Source organism: Nilaparvata lugens, chromosome 5, assembly GCF_014356525.2.
Source record: "Nilaparvata lugens isolate BPH chromosome 5, ASM1435652v1, whole genome shotgun sequence".
NCBI classification, from domain to species: Eukaryota; Metazoa; Arthropoda; class Insecta; order Hemiptera; family Delphacidae; genus Nilaparvata; species Nilaparvata lugens.
This window is the reverse complement of record NC_052508.1, coordinates 7908734-7928136: the sequence shown is the minus strand read 5'-3', so window position 1 is coordinate 7928136 and position 19403 is coordinate 7908734. Positions and strand designations below refer to the sequence as shown.

The following is a 19403-nucleotide window of genomic DNA, read 5'->3' as shown; positions in this document are numbered from 1 at the left end:
GTATCCAAATAATATATTAGAAAATCAGAACTACAATATAAATTGCAAGCACACCCCCTTTCTTATGTCTATATTGACTGGACAACTAAACATTTTGAATAGCACTGCTATAGGCTAACATACCTACGGAAATAGATTGAAAAATTATGATTAACAATGTAAAAACATAGATAGGCTATAGAGCTACTTGTAATATAGATATAAAGAAAATAAAAATCTCAGTACCCTTTTTTGAAAAATTTTATCACAACATGTTTCGGACATTTATGCCATTTTCAAATGATATGAAGTAAATAAATAAATACTACTGGAAGATTCTTATTTTGATCATATGTTAGTGTATTCATATGTTTTTATGAACTAGGACTGTAAATTTTGGGTTTAAATTCGCATGATTCTATCAAAAATGGGGTTATTGGTGTCTAGTTGGACTAAGTTTATTCTTTTATTTCTGTTTAATTTTGCTGCTTTATAAATATGAAATTCTTCTTTGACATTCAGTTTTTGACTTTTATTACCATAATTAAGTATTAAAAAATATTTAATATTTAAATAATTAAGTATCAAAATTTACAGTCCTAGTTCATAAAAACATATGAATACACTAACATATGATCAAAATAAGAATCTTCCAGTAGTATTTATTTATTTACTTCATATCATTTGAAAATGGCATAAATGTCCGAAACATGTTGTGATAAAATTTTTCAAAAAAGGGTACTGAGATTTTTATTTTCTTTATATCTATAGGCTATAGATTATGGAGAATGTAATTTTATCGTGCACAACAAATAATTTTGTAATTTTTAATTGCAAAAGAAGAGTGATGATTGCAAAAAAATTGTGAATAGCACTGTAACGATATCGGCACCACCCTCAGCCAAAAAGATTGTAGGCCTACCTAGTAAATTGTTTTTTGGCTTCAATTGCATTTTATTGTATTTTATATTATTGGCATCACCCTCAACCAGAAAATATTGGGCCAAAATTATTTTTTGGGTTCAATTGAATTTTATTGTATTCTATATTATTTCCAGAGTGTTTTGTGTGTTTGAGTGAACCAAATCAATTTGTAAAATGAGTAGGCCTACCTAGCTAATATGTAAAAACACACTATTTTTTCACTTGAATGTTTTTTTTTGTTTTTTAAATATATGAGAATACAAGATATTAAAATAATATAGATGACTTACCTCGTCCTGTACCCTCTTCCTCAGTGGAGGGGTCCGAATACTGTGACTTGTAGGGTATTCTGGCGGGGGGGTCTTCCACCCATGCCTGCTGGTCCTTCCCCTGTTCAAACAATTTTCGGTTATTATTCCATTTTCATAGCATTCTAAAAATTATTAATCTAAATATAACTGTAATTTATCATATGAATGCTTTAGACTGTGGTTGTGGATATTTGGACAATTTCTATCTAAATTTGGGAAAGGAACAGTTTTGGGCTTTAAGCCTGTTGTTCCTTCCCCAATCATTCATAATTGACAATGATAACGTATCTATCAATGTATAAATAAATAAATGTGATAAGTAACAGACAACAACTGACAATGCTCTTCATGAGCTTGAACATTTTATAGTTTTTATAGTATAAATCACTTATAAATGTTGTAATATATTCATAGTTGCATGGATGAGAAATTGAGAACAGTGTAAATTAACCCACAGAGTAATAGGAAACAGATGCATGACAATGAATGCGGTTATATAAATTGTCATCAAAGATTTTTGGTAAGACAGGAGTGTTCACAGTGTGGGGGAGGGGGGTTGCGAGGCCGCAGACTGTGTTCAAAAACCATTCCTTGATTCCTTGGGGAATATGATGGTATGTGGGGAGTATGATGAAATAATACAATATACAAATAATAACAATTGAAAATTAATATTAATGCTGATTTAATTACAAATATCGGGGTCCATTCCAAACTGAAATATGATCCATTCCAAACTGGAATCTAGACCGAACAGGTTTCAAATCCTTTTTATTTATTTGATTTCCAACGTTACACCAATTTTCAACTCAAGTACAATAATGTGACAGAATACAAAATAACAAGACAATGAATGATAAATGCAAAAATAATACTATACATGCAAAATAGTCTAACATCACAAATTCAATTAAGCAAACCAACATCCTATAAAAATCGATAGTAGAATGATATAATAAATATTATAGAAGTGATAAATTGTTAAACTGTCGGTCCCGGCTGAAGTATGACAGTCGTAAGGCCCATTGATGGCTTAAATTATATTTTCAGGCTGTGGGACCTTCCCGCTAGGGACTCCCCACCAACAACAGCCATACGAATTTACTTTTTTATAGAAGTGATTAAAGTGATATAAGTGATATAAGCTAGTCACACATATTCAACAAATTTTAGCGATAAAAACAATAATTGAATCGATAGTTAGATAATAAGAACACTCTGGTTTTAAATTTTTCGTGGTTTCAAATTCCTTAGACTTGTGGGGGTGGGGGCACCCCTGAGTGAGAGGCAGACAATAATTGACAAATAGTATTTTTCTACATCTTCCCCACATGATAATAATTGGGAGCGAACTGACAATGCTGTTGTTGAGTTGCGGTCCGGGCCGTGGCTTGTGCGTGACTTCGAAGAAAGAGCACTGCGCACTGCGAATGCCCACTGAGTTCATGACGTTCACCTCCTCTGTGGTCTTAGTGAACAGCATGTACTCGTCCAAAGGTCTCATCGTGTACTGGTTCAGGTCCAGGAATACATCTGCCAAAAAATAAATAAATAGATTATTTTTGGGATATGTTGTAATATTTTTTCATAATAGAAATAATAAATCATTGGTTTTGTCAATCTATATAAATAACTAGTAGTTCTGTGAACAGTAACTGTTGTTATATTTCTCAAAAATTAATAAATAATTTATCAATTTAAAATGTCTAGAAAAAAATCCTAAATAAACATAGAGCTTTCTGTCCTATCGTACCGTGACGTGTCGTCCCGGAATGTGAGTGTGAGCGCTGTTAACAGGTCTGGCTGCAACTGTCTACTAACGTTGATGGAAAGATACATTTTCAAGATGTTCGATGTTTTTGAACGGGTAGTATTATAGTCAACTGTCTACTAACGTTGAAGGAAAGATACATTTTCAAGATGTTCGATGTTTTTTAACGGGTAGTATTATTGACCGAGCGAAGTGAGGTCTGAGATTCAAGTCGACGGTTTGGGATTTCTCTTAATGTTTAAATGTTTATATGTTGCGCATTTACGGTGAAACGCGGTAATAGATTTTCATGAAATTTGACAGGTATGTTCCTTTTTTAATTGCGCGTCGACGTATATACACGGTTTTTAGAAATTTTGCATTTCAAGGGAAATATAAAAGGAAAAAGAGCCTCCTTCATACGCTAATATTAGAGTAAAAATCAGACTATAGAATTATTCATCATAAATCAGCTGTCTAGTGGACTATATAGGTGCGTACAGATATACGCGCCGCGAACATGAGCAATTCAATTTTAATCAGCTGATGCCAAGCTTTTTATATCTGTATCTTACCGTTTCTGTAAAAATACAGATATAGTCAGCTGATTAAAAATGAACGGCTCATGTTCGCGGCGCGTATATCTGTACGCACCTTAATACTACCCGTTCAAAAACATCGAACATCTGGAAAATGTATGTTCCATCAACGTTAGTAGACAGTTGACTATAATACTACCCGTTCAAAAACATCGAACATCTTGAAAATGTATCTTTCCATCAACGTTAGTAGACAGTTGCAGCCAGACCTGATAACAGCGCTCACACTCACAGTCCGGGACGACACGTCACGGTACGATAGGACAGAAAGCTCTATGTTTATTTAGAATTTTTTCTAGACATTTTAAATGATGAATTATTAAATAATTTTTGAGAAAACATAACAACAGGTCAATGTAACTTACTGAGCGCGAGGTCTACTGTTCACAGAACTACTAGTAATAGAAAGAATAAGTCATTGGTTTTGTCAATCTATTTGAATAAAAATCAAGCCTCAAATTTTGACATTCAATAACTTTTTCATGTGTGCACCGAATTTGATGATTTTTTTAGTTGTGTTTGTTATGTTCAGAACCAGGTTTATGGCCTATAACATTTATAATCCGGCTTCAGGTTTCATTCCTACACAGTTTACATGTAACCTTTATGGGAGAAGATTAATTGTGAACTGGCCACACACAGAGATAAAAATCAGCTGTTTTAATCATTGCGTCATACAACAGCCGTCGGTAGATAGTAGGCAAGAGCGTTTGCTGCTCCATAACCTCCCATTCATTTTATTCTAAACGCCCCGACTAAAAACAAAATGACTGTTCTGTAACTTATGTAACCATCCAGCAGTGCGGCCTCAGGTTAAAGACTTACATGCTCTAAAGAGTTTCGAATAATTGTGCTATCTTCGGTGTTCAGAATTGATTGATTTTTAGTAAATTATTCATTTTTGCAGTTGGAAAATTATCTATATAATTAAAATGCCGCATCGCGCCTCCTCAGGTGTGCATCCAGCTAAAGTTTGTCATGAGATGCATTAAACTATTTGGTGGTACGAAGTTCGCCGGGCCAGCTAAAATTATTATGTTTAAAACAACTTACATGTCATAACCAGCTCTCATGGAAAACCCATGCCATCAATGTCATATTCTTTTAATATTAAGAAGAAAAATTGAAATTGATTCATTTTCTTCTTCTTCTTTTACAAAATAAAATATATACCGTACAATATTGAATGTAAAGAAGGCTCCTCATATGGGTAAGTGAGTAAGGAACGTGTTCCAAATACAATTGAATAGGTCTACAATTGGATAGAAAAGACAAATCATGAAAAAGTACAGATTTCAGCTTACAATTATTATCATTTATTATTATTTTCAATTATCCATTATTAACTATTTACTAGTAGTTCTGTGAACAGTAGACCTCACGCAGTTATAAACCACAGTCACCTCTAATACTGTCCATCAGAGTAAATTCTGTCCCGTCCTGTCGTGTCGGCGAGATATCGGTGTATAAACAGCTATGCTGCTATCATCAAAAGCTTAGCGAGTTGAAAGCAGAGAAAAGTCGGGAGAAAATACTATGCCACTTTAAGTTATCGATTGCATGCCTCACTGCATGCAATTAATAGTTCACACAACAGCTGTGTTTTCAATAAGTTAAATTGCGATATTATATATGCGTCATTGCATGCAATTTATAATCCACTCGACAGCTGATTTATGATGAATAATTCTGTAGTCTGTTTTTTACTCTAATATTGGCGTATGAAGGAGGCTCCTTTTTCTTTTAAATTATAATTGAAATGCAAAATTTCCAAAACCCTTGTATATACGTCGACGCGAAATTAAAAAAGGAACATAGGTACCTGTCAAATTTCATGAAAATCTATTTCTGCTTTTCGCCGTAAATGCGGAACATAAATATAAACATAAAAACATATTATAAACATAAATAAAGAGAAATGCAAAGCCATCGACAAGAATCTTAGACCTCACTTCGCTCGGTCAATAAATAAAGAGAAATGCAAAACCATCGACAAGAATCTTAGACACTCCAATGAAATGTATTTTTATTTTTTACACATAAATATATTGTTAATCTTTTTTGGAGAATAAAGAATTTCAATTTCAATTTTGGAGACCTCACTTCGCTCGGTCAATAAATAAAGAGAAATGCAAAACCGTCGACAAGAATCTTAGACCTCACTTCGCTCCGTCAATAAATAAAGAGAAATGCAAAACCGTGGACGAGAATCTTAGACCTCACTTCGCTCGGTCAATTATTATTATTTCAGCTCAAATATTGAATCATTTTCGAATAGCTTGAAAAACAGACAACTATCCACTGAAGTTCTTATAGTTCATGAATAATATTTGATGAGTTTTCGAACAGTTTGAAAAACGGACAACTACTCACTGGACAAGCAGCCACTGTAGCTCTTATAGTTCATGCATAATATTGAATGAGTTTTCGAACAGTTTGAAAAACGGACAACTACTCACTGGACAAGCAGCCACTGTACTTCTTATAGTTCATGAATAATATTGAATGAGTTTTCGAACAGTTTGAAAAACGGACAACTACTCACTGGACAAGCAGCCACCGTAGTTCTTATAGTTCATGAATAATATTGAATGAGTTTTCGAACAGTTTGATAAACGGACAACTACTCACTGGACAAGCAGCCACTGTAGTTCTTGTAGTTGATAAAGCGGCTGTCACTCGTATTATGCCCTCCAATGTGCAGCTCATTCGAGCCCTCGCTCTCATCATGAGAGAATGTGTTGCTATTAGATAAAGGATGCAGCAATACTGGTTCTCTATCGATCTGTAAATTGTAAATTCATCAATAATTAATTAATTTCTTGATTCATGATACACAATTATTCATCAAAAGAAAACTTTTTTGGACTCAGGGGACCTTGAAACTTATAGAAATTTAGAGATTGTGGTAGGTACTTTAATTTTTTGGAAAGCAATACTTTCATTACCTAAAGGGCAAGGAAAGTAATAAAGGGTACACATTAGTCGATCTGTAAATTGTATTAAAATGCATATTATAATTATATTATAAATATTACCATTTAATTGATAGTAGGAATTACCAACCAATAGAACAGCAGTATCATTAGTCCTCTTGTAGTAAATAGAATGCCTGGCGCCGTTGAGAAAGAACCTGTCTTTCGCTCTCACTCCAAACACAGCACCATCTCTGTCCTCCTCAAAGATCAACTCTCCTTCACCACTCAGAGCCACTAATAAATAGTAGTTTCTCCTGAAATCAAGTTTTCAATAAAAAATAAACATATACTGAAAAACCAATATAAGATGGACAAACATAAGATTGAGAATATAAGATATATAAGATAGATGTAAGCAAACCAATATTAAGATAGATATTGATTTCCATGATGAAACACTTTATAATAATTTGTTGTTAGTCTAGTGTTTCTTTTAACTTACCGTACGTTTTACCGCAAATATTGTAAAAACTCTGTCTTTGTGATGCAAGATCAGGAATGCATTTCTCATCAAAAAGTGTTTTTTTAAATATTTACGAGGGAACACAGTGTCTATAGTGAGGTCCACCTTCTAATGGCAGTGGAGAAAGATAGCAGGATAACGTTGCCGATCCTCTGTCTTGTCAATGCCTTCTATAGACGGTAGCTGATACAGGTTTATTGATGTAATATCAACTGTTCATTCTCGTTTAAAATAATCAATTATATTTTTCAATAATATAATAACGAATTTTCATAATTAAAATGAAATATTTTGATTAATTATTCTACATTGTTAAAAGACGATCTGGCAACAGAGCAAAGCGAGAAAGGGATAGCGCTATCCGCTTTGTTGAATGATAAGCAAGGATAGCAATACCATTGCTAATTAAACACTGTCATTTTAATGTGGACCTCACTATAATATTGTTAAAAGACGATCTGGCAACAGAGTAATGCGTGAAAGAGATAGCGCTATTCGCTTTGTTGAGTGATAGACAAGGATAGCAATACCATTGCTAATTATACACTGCCATTATAACGTGGACCTCATTATAGACACCTGGATACCAATGTCTTAAGGGTGAGGAAGGATTTTCGATTCAATGGAGTCATGCGTAAAATTCGCGCATGATTAGTACGGTACGGTATTCTAAGGTTAAAAAAGGAAGGATAATACATACGCATGCACGGTTTGTATGAGAAGTAGAGCAGCGTTACGTTGTCTATCATCACTGCTTGAAAACGCCAGCTGAACTTTGATTTGATACACTGGACCTTCTAGAGGGAACTTCCTTTGTAGCACTGATTCGCCGCTGAAATCCGCTCCTTTCTCTGCAAAAAACAAGACAATCTTGACAATAATTATTTCAAATATCCAATGAAAGCTGATCCATCCCCGTTTAAAATTAGACTGGGGAACAGTGTTTTAGAGAAAATGTTTACAAGAGTGACCTAAAGCTCATGTGGGCTTTATTCGTAATATAAATAAGAGTTACTATGAGAAATGCTAGAACGATAAGAAATTCACTATGATTTGGTACGTTTTATGATAAATTTAAACCATTTTTCAAACCAGCATTAATCAAATATGTATATAATGATATGAAATTATGACAATAATGATATTGCTGTACATTTTCATAATAATTAAATCTTTATTGATTCATACGACAAGAAAATCTTCAAAAATGATAGGGAGAAAAGCTAAGGTAACCTTGTGCTATTCCTCTCCCAAATTTAGATAAGGTTACACATAGTCCAAGATAGGTTAAGACTTGTAGTTGTTCACTTCACAAAATTTTCAGTCCTTAATTATTTTCACAAAGTAGATTTTAGAATTTAGATGCTACAAAACCAAACATAGAAGAAATATTTCACATTATTATCACTAAAACAGGAAATATTCAGATATTAGAGAAATAATTTTGAAGGACCCAAAAAACAAACTTAATTATAGTAACTGTAGTCAAGCCTAGGAGACGACTAAGGTGTTGCACCCTCCAGTCTGCTAGCGCTAGCTGGTCGTGGGTTCGAATCCCGCCGATAGGCATGGACGATGATCATCTCATCAAATCACCAACGCACTTGCCATTACCCACGCATAAACTAGAAGTTCATGTAGGCATCATCCGAAATATAAATAAAAGTTACTATGACAAATGCTACTACGATAAGAAATCAACTGTGATTTGAATCTTTTATATGAAATTGTAACAATTAATAGAATTTAATAGATGGATAGATGTATTTTTAATTTTACTTCACAACAATTTTCATTCTTTAATACAACGAGTAAATCATCAAAAATGATTGGGAGAAAAACATTAGGTAAACTTGTGATATTACTCTCCCAAATTTAGATAAGGTTATACATAGTCCAAGATAGGTTAAGACTTGTAGTTGTTCACTTCACAAAATTTTCAGTACTTAATTATTTTCACAGAGTAGATTTTTAAATTTAGATGTTACAAAACCAAACATAGAAGAAAAATTTCACATTAAAAGTCTATATTGGAATAAATTTATATTGAGTCAATATTAAAAGTCTAGAAGAAATATGTAGAGTTGACTGGATGAGATATTGTTGGATAATTAGATAATTTCGTTTTTGTTTACCTTGAGCGCAGAACTCGCCGTAGTAAGACGTTTTCTCGCAATTGCAAGAACTAATTTCCTTCTGAAAGTCCTCGATGCAAATTCCTTGGTTTTTACAGGGCAGTTCATCACACTTCATATGACATCCGGCTCTGATACCTTCCACATCTGAAAAACACAACTTTCATCAACTCATTGGTATTTGTATATGAATGAATAAATAAGAAATAGAATTACAATGTAACTTTACTACCTTCATTATTTCTTGCCACACTACGTATGCGAACAGTACCTCCGTAAACGAAGCCGTAGTGCATTCGTGTGACGTCAGCACAGGTAGGGCTCCTACACCAATACAAATTCGTTGATTTCAACTGATCTATATCAGCTAGTGTTTTTATTGGTGTAGGAGCCCTACCTGTGCTGACGTCACACGAATGCACTACGACTTTGTTTACGGAGATAGTGATGTGAATCGGTATGGTAGGTATGGTTCCAAAAAATCTGGCGTGGTACACTCACACAACTTTCCTTGCCCATTGAACTGTAAAACGAGAATAATTTAGGGGAATAACATAATGACGATTAGCGGCACCATATTTGAAACTATGATCAGACTACTGTATATGAGTTTATATATTTGTTTTTAAGAGTACTTTTTCCTTTGTGTGAATTGTGAAATTCCATGATTTTTCTAAGAGTCGTCAAAACAGCTGTTCTACAAATGAAATATCTCGACTATGTGTTATTTTTATAAACTGCTCTACCTACCTACTTCATGCACGAGAAGGAGTTCACAAAGTCCATTTCTCAAGGATGGGGTGGACCCCATTAGTTTCCCAGGAAAAAGACTCATGTCAGTTGATAGAGCTGATAAATAACTATACAGGGTATGAATTTGAAATAAATCAGTCATTTTTGAGAAAATCGTGAAAAACATGGTTTTTTAGTAATTATCTGCCATTTTTCTCAAGAATATTACGGAGCTCCTGAAATTTTCCCAGAAATGAGACTCATGTCAGTTGATAGGGCTTATAAATAGCTATCCATGGTATAAATTTGAAGAAAATAGTTAGAGCCGTTTTCGAGAAAAACATGGTTTTTTAGTAATTATCCACCATTTTTTCCGCTATCTTGAATTGATTTTTATTGAATTTCTTATTGTCGGATCCTTATGGTATAAGGACCTTAAGTTAAAAATTTCAGGTCAATCGGTTAATTAGGAATGGAGTTATCGTGTTCACAGACATACACACATACACACACACAGACTAACACCCAAAAATCATGTTTTTGGACTCAGGGGACCTTAAAACGTATAGAAAACTCGAAATTGGGATACCTTAATTTTTTTTGGAAAGCAATACTTTCCTTACCTATGGTAGTAGGGCAAGGAAAGTAAAAAATTAAGGTACCCTAATTTCAAGTTTCTATATGTTTCAAGGTCCCTGAGTCCAAAAACATGATTTTTGGTATTGGTCTGTTTGTGTGTATGTGTGTATGTTTGTGAACACGATAACTCCATTCCTAATTAACCGATTGACTTGAAATTTTATACTTGACTTCCTTATACCATGAGGATCCGACAATAAGAAATTCAATAAAATTCAATTCAAGATGGCGGAAAAAATAGCGAATAATTACTAAAAAACCATGTTTTTCACGATTTTCTCGAAAACGGCTCTAACGATTTTTTTCAAATTTATACCATGGATAGCTATTTATAAGCCCTATCAATTGACATGAGTCTCATTTTTGGGAAAATTGCAGGAGCTCCGTAATATTCTTGAGAAAAATGGTGGATGATTACTAAAAAACCACGTTTTTCACGATATTCACAAAAATGACGAGACCGATTCTTTTTTCAAATTCATACCATTTATAGTTATTCATCAGCTCTATCAACTGGTATGAGTCTCCTTCCTGGGAAACTCATGGGGGGCCCACCCCATCCTTGAGAAATGGACTTTGTAACCTCCTTCTCAAGGAGGGTAGGTAGAGCAGTTTATAAAAGGAACACATAACTTAGTCGAGATATTTCATCTGCAGCTGTTTTGACGACTTTTAGAAAAATCATCGAATTTCACAATGTACACTAAGGAAAAAGTACTCTGAAAACAAATATATAAACACATAGACAGTAGTCTGATCGTAGTTTCAAATATGTTGCCGCCAATCGTCATTATGTTATTCCCCTAAATTATTCTAAAATTATTCTAAATTATCCTAAATTATATGGCTTTCAGTTCAATGAGCAAGGAAAGTTGTGTGAGTGTACCACACCAGATATTTTATTTCTTTGTAAAGTAAAAGTAAAATTAATTTCGTGTGGCTTTTGTTGGTGGGGAGTCCCTTGCGGGAAGGTCCCACAGCCTGAATGGGCCTTAAGACTGTCATACTTCGTGATCATGTATCAAAATCACATGACCACCTTATCACTTCAAAAAATGAATTTGGATCCATATGAGGGACAAAAATGTTGAAGCGACAGAATCATTTTGAAGAGTGATTTTTCATTTCAAATAGGATCCGCAATGAAACCTACTGACAAATTATTCTTGTAAAAGAAATAGCCCAGTCAACGAAGTGTTATAGAGAGAAAAGTTTGGAAGACAATTTTTGACCCCGCAGATCTGTTTAGGTAGTGAGGAGGCAAACATATCAAAAGTCCCCACCCCTACCCCCTGTGCTAAGGGGGTGGGGATGATTCAAAGCTACCATTTTTTGGTTTCTCGCATATAACTCGAAAATTATGCATTTTACAGACATGACTATTCTATAAGAGATTAAAGCTTACATAATTTTCTACAATATTGATTTTACAACTTTTTCTATATCTCTTTCACTTTTCGTTATATCCGCTCTAAAAGATGTGACATTTCTGAAAAAACGCATTTTCCTTCAATTTTTTGCTATTTTCGCTCTTATAACTTTTTGAATATCGATGGGAAAAATCCCTGCTGAACATGAGCTTATAGAGCACTAAATTATTTCAATTTGATGTATAATTTCACAAGTTTACGCACATCCCCACGACTGTTGCAGCAGCGTCAGTGTTGAGTGTGAGTCTTCAGTTATGCAAAAATAGACCAATTGAAAATGGAATTTGAAGATAATGTTTTGAACAAAATTTTTGACTTCGCAGCTTTGTTGGGACCAGTTGGGGGGTGAACATATCAAAAGTCCTCATCCCTACCCCTTGTGCTAAAGGGATAAGGATGGTTTAAAAGTTGCATTTTCCAATGTTTTGCTTACACGCTCATATTTTGAGAAAAATGCATTCAAACGACATGTATAGCTATTCAGGAATGAAGCTTGATAAATTCTCTACAATATTTGTGATATCTCCAACAGTTTAGCACAGGGGATAGGGGTGGGGACTTTTGATATGTTTACCTCCTCACTACCCTTAACAGAACAGCGGGGTCAAAAATTGTCTGCCAAACTTTTCCCTCTATACCCTTTTTTGAGCATTCATTGCCTGGACTAAAATATATTTAGCTGTTACCTTAACTTCCACTAACACTGTATAATTGAAAGTTGCGGGTTTCGAAGATTACAATATAACAGTTCATGAGCGAGTTCTCCAATCCAGGGGTCACTAGTTATTATAATAAAAATTCATTTTTAAAAATAATAATAATATTATTATTATTAGAAGAAGAAAATCCAGTACTGACCTTCCTTGTTGGAATTGTTGATATGGTTGGGGAGATCGATCAACTTGTCTCCGATTTTGAGTCCCCTGATGCAACCGATGTATCCATCCAGTGCGCGGGCATCCTCTCTCATATTGAGCAGGTTTTCGGGGTCGTAGCCCCCCAAATTCACCTGGAAGTAGTCCGTGGGCGGAGCGGGGGGCCGCTGCGGGGCTAGCACCTCTTTCACACAAAGTTAACAACGTTTCAAACAGTATAAAAAATAAAAAATACAAAATGAAAACACTAGAATACAGTCAAGTTTTACGAATTCATTTATAAGAAATTACTTGTAAATGTGATATCAGACTGTATTCTGGTGTTTCACGGAAACGAAACAACATTTTGAGAAGAACAGAAATAGAAAATTCTAAATGAATACTACAATACAATACAAATAAAATTTATTTTCATTAATATACAAATAAACAATCTAATCAATAAAATGTACATAATATTAAAAAAATACAATATATGAAATTTACTACAATATAAATAAATTGAATTTTTCGGAAATTAACCTACTCAACTATGGGGAACCCATGTTCTAGAGCAGGTGTAGTAGTAATACAATTAAATTTAGAGTGGGGGTGCAAATACATTGGGTAAGTGAGATCACATATTGTTCGAAACATATTGTTTTCTATATCATGTCTTCCAGTTGTTGTGATCCAGTTTTTAACGGCGCATTTAAATTTTCTTGAGTTTTCTATTATCTTGATGTGTACAGGAAGTAAATTGTGGAGAATACTCATTATAATATACTATATTATAGTCTTCTTTAACGAATTTATTTTCAAGAAATTACATGTAATGATTGTGATATCAGTCTATAGGCCTACTCTAGTGTCTTCATTACGGTACTGTATCTCTGCATCTCACCTATTACAGTATCAGAAGAAAAAATATTTTTAAATACATGAAAGTAAAATAGCTCCATGTGAAAAATAATACTCATAAGAATGTGAGTGTTATTTCTTAAATGTATGCATTTCACTCTCGATTGTTAGTGAGAAGAAGATGGATGATCAACAACACAAAAATACAAGTATAAAACAAAGTGTTCATTTTTTGTTCCAATTTATTTTCTTATCAACCAGAAGTTTTACCTTTTTCTATTATTGTGGGACATTGTTTTTTGCAATAGATAGATACAGTTTATGAGGAAATACTTATTACAGACATATTGAGTCAACAGACAATGAATCTCATCCGATTCGAAAGTATGCTCCTGTCAGTGAGTGAATCTATCTATATAATGAAAGCGAAATGGCACTCACTCACTAACTGACTGACTGACTGACTCACTCACTCGCAGAACTAAAAATCTACCGGACCAAAAACGTTCAAATTTGGTAGGTATGTTCAGTTGGCCCTTTAGAGGCGCACTAAGAACGGATTTGGAAAAATTTCCAAAGATATGCCCAAAATCTGCATTTTTCCAGCGTTTTTTAGCGCTTTCTCAGCTTTATCGAGAACAAATGAACAGAAAATGTTCAAATTTAGTACAGAAGCTCAGCTAGGGTGAAATAATGTTGTGTTAGAAGGAATTTGCAATAACGTCAAAGATACGCACAAAATTAGCGTTTTTTTGCTTTTTCTCAGATTTATAGAGAACAAATGAACAGAAATTGTTCAAATTTGGTACAGAAGCTAAGCTAGGGTGTAATAATGTTGTGTTAGAAGGAATTTGAAATAACGCCAAAGATACGCCCAAAATTAGCGTTTTTTTCGTTTTCTCAGTTCTTTCATCAAGTAATAGACAGAAAATGTCCAAATTTTAGACATAGGTTTAGGTAGGGTCTAAAAATGTTGTGACTTTAATATTTCATCAAAAATACGCCCAAAATCAGCGTTATTCTCAGCTTTTCTGCGTTTTCTCAGTACTTTGACTTTCTGATGGAATGAAGCATGCTCAAAAGAAAAATGCAGGCGAGCGAAGCGAGCCCACTGATCTCATTTTTGGACGATCCAGTCGGGGGTCTAGGGGGCGGAGCCCCCTGGCTAGACGGATATGGCGAGCGAAGCGAGCTCAACGGCTAGTATTTTATATTTTTCAAAATTTACTTAGCCTGCAAGTCGTCATTCTAGTGTAAAAACTTGTTTGAAAGAACACCTTGATAATAACATTATCGCTGAAACTAGTAGTGTATTATATTAGTATATTTCGCACCTAGGGCCGAAAATGGGACTTTTCTGGCTCGAAATCGGTTTTCAAGTCCGAGGCCGTAGGCCGAGGACTAGAAAAGATTGAGAGCCGGAAAAACATTTTTGCCCATGGTGAGAACGTTATTTTTCGCCACACAGGAAAATAAACAATATATATATATGAGAATAATTGTCTATTATAAGAACTTCCGAAAGCAAAAGTGGAAGGTCATAGCTCTAGCAAATCTGAGGTAATCTGAATATCAAGAAATTGTCCAAGTATTTTTATTTTTTATTCTGATTTGTCTAAATAACCTAAAAGATTATGTTCAATTATATGTAAGAGGTTGAGTTATACATATTACATATGTTATATGTAACAGAGTGAGTCATATGTATGGGAACCCTTCAATAAGTTGAATACTGTGGTAGATATAATACTGTGACTTTCAGGATACGTTATTGGTTGAATACTCTACCTTTTGACGTAATAGTATATTTCGCACCTAGGGCCGAAAATGAGACTTTTCCGGCTCGAAATCGGTTTTCAAGTCCGAGGCCTTAGGCCGAGGACTAGAAAAGATTGAGAGCCGGAAAAACATTTTTGCCCGTGGTGCGAACGCTATTTTTCGCCACACAGGAAAATAAACAATATATATATATGAGAATAATTGTCTATTATAAGAACTTCCGAAAGCAAAAGTGGAGGTCATAGCTCTAGCAAATCTGTGGTAATCTGAATATCAGGAAATTGTCCAAGTATTTTTATTTTTTATTCCAATTTGTCTAAATAACCTAAAAGTTTATGTGGGAGGTTGAGTTTATACTTTTTATTCTTCCAAATGACAATAAGATGATATTATTATAAATGTTTTGATTATTGAATGATAAACACAAAGAATGGAAAGTTTTTGATCAGCTGTTTTAGCACACTTGAAATTTGGCCAATCTGAATGTCAATGGAAAGTTTTTGATCAGCTGTTTTAGCACACTTGAAATTTGGCCAATCTGAATGTCAATGGAAGTTTAGGTTAGAAGTTCTATCCTACTCTGAAAATAGAATTATTTGAATAGTTTATAATATATATCTTATCTGTATTTTATTCATCAAATAAAATGATAGTATATTATTACAGAATACTTTATTGAATTCTAAAAGCATAAAATGATTCCGTTTATCCACCATGTTCCATGATAAATGCTGTACTAGGAGGTTTGAGGTTAGATTCTATTATACTCTGAAAATTGAATTTGAATAGTTTATAATATCTCATTATTTGTATTTCATTCATCCAAATAAAATGATAGTATCTTATTGCAAAAACTTTATTCAATTCTAGAAGCATAAACTGATTCCGTTTCATAAACTATTTTGTAAACACGTTCACATCAAATCAGAATCAGCTGACTTCAAGGTTATTTTACAGCCCCTAGGGCCGTAAAAATTTTACCGGCCTGGTCAGAAAACAATCACTTTCGGCCTCCATATGACGCACGTAAACCAGCTCATTACATCCAAGTGGGGCGAAAAATATATTAAGGCTACCTCCTAGTGGTTTTCTATAATCAGACATTCAAATAGGCATATTAAAATACTCAATAACATGAATTATTTACCTTTTTCAGGATTGAGCCAGGGTTTATTGGAATATTCGGTGAGAAATGTGACGTTGGCGGCAATGGTGCTGTTTCTCTCATTCACATGCAGTGTGATCTCCTCAGATTTCCGCACAATTGCTATCTGCACTGATTTCCCAGTGTTCAGACCTGAAACAGCAGAATATCATCTATTTAGATGAAATATTTATTTATTTAATTGTTGACAGCAAATATTATTCATTAGATGGATCATTTGTTTATTTAATTATTCACAACAGTATGGGTGAACACGGGAGAATCCCGAAATTGCTCTCCAATCAAGAGAATTACAATAAACAGAATACTGATTAAATTTTATTGATTGAGAGAAAGAAAAATGTCAAGGAAAAACTATCCTTTGCACTTTAATGTTGCTTTCCCAGCACGAACTGCTTACTATTGAATGATTGAAACACTTTTTTTATTAAACGAAGATCCCATTTAAATTTATTCATTAATTAGCATTTGAATAAATGTAACTTTCAATGTATTTCCATGCATAAACTTTTTTTTATTCAATAGAACGATTATGAAACTATGAGTAGAATCTAGGACGAAAAATGAGGCGAATTATAACAGAAGCTAAGAATGAAAAGAAGTTCAAATTTCAAATCGAATTCATTGTCAAATCAATAGAAAGTTGATCTTGATAAGCCACTCTATGTAAGATGCTTTAAAAATAATTCAGAGTAAGAAAAAACCACCATATTTAATCACACAGACTGAAGAGTTTAGCAATAATGTGGAGCACAGAATGATAGATAATGAAATACAGAATATGAAAATTGAGGCATTTTCACATGAATGGTGGTGGACCTTTTGTTGACCATTCTTAGAAATTGGTATCTAAGGATAGCCTTTCCTCAACAGTTGAAACACTTGACTGTTGGAGGAGGAGGATGAGGAGGAGTAAGAGGTGGAGAGAAAGAGTAGGAGGATGAGGAGGAGTAAGAGCTGGAGGAGAAAGAGGAGGAGTGAGAAGAGGAAATCAAAAACTCGACTGAATACCGAGATATTAGCCTCATGATATTAGCCTTGAAGTTCTCGAAGAAGAGGAGGATTGATTGATTGAGTACTTTATTTATGTAGATTACAATATATACTGGCTTATACACTTATATACAATAGCTTACAATACAGCAAAATTATATATGAATTTACATAATATAGACTGAGAAAATAATTATTGAACTGTATATGATATGAAAAAGCAATTTGTAATATAATAACTATAGATAATAATTATATTGTTATGCATCTACATAAATTAGCGGAGCTTTGGACATATCAATGTCCATTATTCGCAAAGAATATTAAGAATATCCTCCCTACTAACTCTACCAGAGAGGAGGAGGAGGAGAAGAAGAAGAAGAAAGTAAAAGAAGAAGAGGATGAGGTGGAGGATAAGAAGAGGATAAGAGAAAAATGAGGAAGAAGACAATGATGATGAAGAAGTAGAAGAAGCAGATTAAGAGGAGGGAGGAGAAGGAGTAGGAGGAGGAAAGAAGGAGGATGATGGAAGAAGAAGAAGAAGAAGAAGAAGAGGAGGAAGAAGATGAAGAAGAAAATAAGAGGAAGAGAAGGAAGAAGAAGAAGAAGAAGAAGAAGAAGAAGAAGAAGCAGATGAAATTAACAACTAACCTGGATAGCGGACAGTAATATTCTTGATGATATTAGCCGCGTTGAAGAGGAATACGACAAACTTGCCGTCAATGTAGAGCTGGACGAAATTGTTGAGGTGGTCGTTGGCATGTAGCACCAGCGAGTGATCGGTGTAAGTACGCAGGTTCATCAGAACTGTCCCGCTGTTCAGCAGACCGCGGAACGCGTGTTTCTCGTCCAGCTGGGCGGGCGAAGCGAGGCTGGACACGTAGTTCTTCTTGAAGAATGAGTCGCGTGTCACCAGCGTCATGCCTATTTCGTTCACGTCTGTCGGAAAAACAAGAAATACATGTGTCAGATTCAAGATTTTCGTTAGCTAAAACATATATAGAATATAGCATAAGATCTATAGTGAGGTTCACGTTTTAATAGCAGTGGAGAGATATAGGAGAGCAACGATGTCGATCCTCTGTCTTGTCAATGCCTTCTACAGACGGTAGCTGATACAGGTTTATTGATGTAATATCAACTGTTCATTCTCGTTTAGAATAATCAATTATATTTTTCAATAATTTAATAACGAGTTTTCATAATTAAAATGAAATATTTTGTCAATTAATTATTCTACATTGTTAAAAGACGATCTGCCAACAGAGCAAAGCGAGAAAGGGATAGCGCTATCCGCTTTGTTGAATGATAGACAAGGATAGCAATACCATTGCTTATTAAATACTGCCATTATAATGTGGACCTTACTATAATATTGAACACAGGTACGGTTCACTAAAAAAAGCCAGATCAAAAACAATCATTTTCATTAAAAATCGCTGGAAATCAAGTTGAAATCATCAACTATAATTTGATAGTACATTGAAGGAAGATATAGTGAGGTCCACGTTATAATGGCAGTGAAGAAAGATAGGAGAAACACGTTGCCGATCCTCACTGTCTTGTCAATGCCTTCTATAGACGGTAGCTGATACAGGTATATTGATGTAATATTAACTGTTCATTCTCGTTTAAAATAATCAATAATATTTTATTAAACAAGAGCTTATATTTATCTATAATTTCATAATGAATTTTCATAATTGAGATGAAATATTTTGTTCATTAATTATTCTACATTGTTAAAAGACGATCTGCCAACAGAGCAAAGCGAGAAAGAGATAGCGCTATCCGCTTTGTTGAATGATAGA

At 34.1% G+C, this 19403-nt stretch overlaps 1 protein-coding gene across 4 annotated transcripts in view; it reads right to left on the bottom strand.

Moving 5' to 3' along the window:
- LOC111055456 (neurexin-4) overlaps positions 1-19403 on the bottom strand; it is a 59186-nt gene that overhangs the window by 20074 nt on the left and 19709 nt on the right. For all 4 annotated transcript variants that reach the window (XR_005571484.1, XR_005571485.1, XM_039429840.1 and 1 more), the window contains exons 11-19: positions 18244-18531; positions 16582-16731; positions 12799-12999; positions 9140-9286; positions 7705-7855; positions 6630-6795; positions 6195-6348; positions 2572-2747; positions 1194-1293 (exon numbers count right to left, since the gene is read on the bottom strand). Coding sequence is in view for 2 of the 4 variants with exons in the window: in XM_039429840.1 (XP_039285774.1) it covers positions 1194-1293; positions 2572-2747; positions 6195-6348; positions 6630-6795; positions 7705-7855; positions 9140-9286; positions 12799-12999; positions 16582-16731; positions 18244-18531 (1533 nt within the window). In the remaining 2 variants the exon portion in view is untranslated. The remainder of the gene's footprint in view (positions 1-1193; positions 1294-2571; positions 2748-6194; positions 6349-6629; positions 6796-7704; positions 7856-9139; positions 9287-12798; positions 13000-16581; positions 16732-18243; positions 18532-19403) is intronic.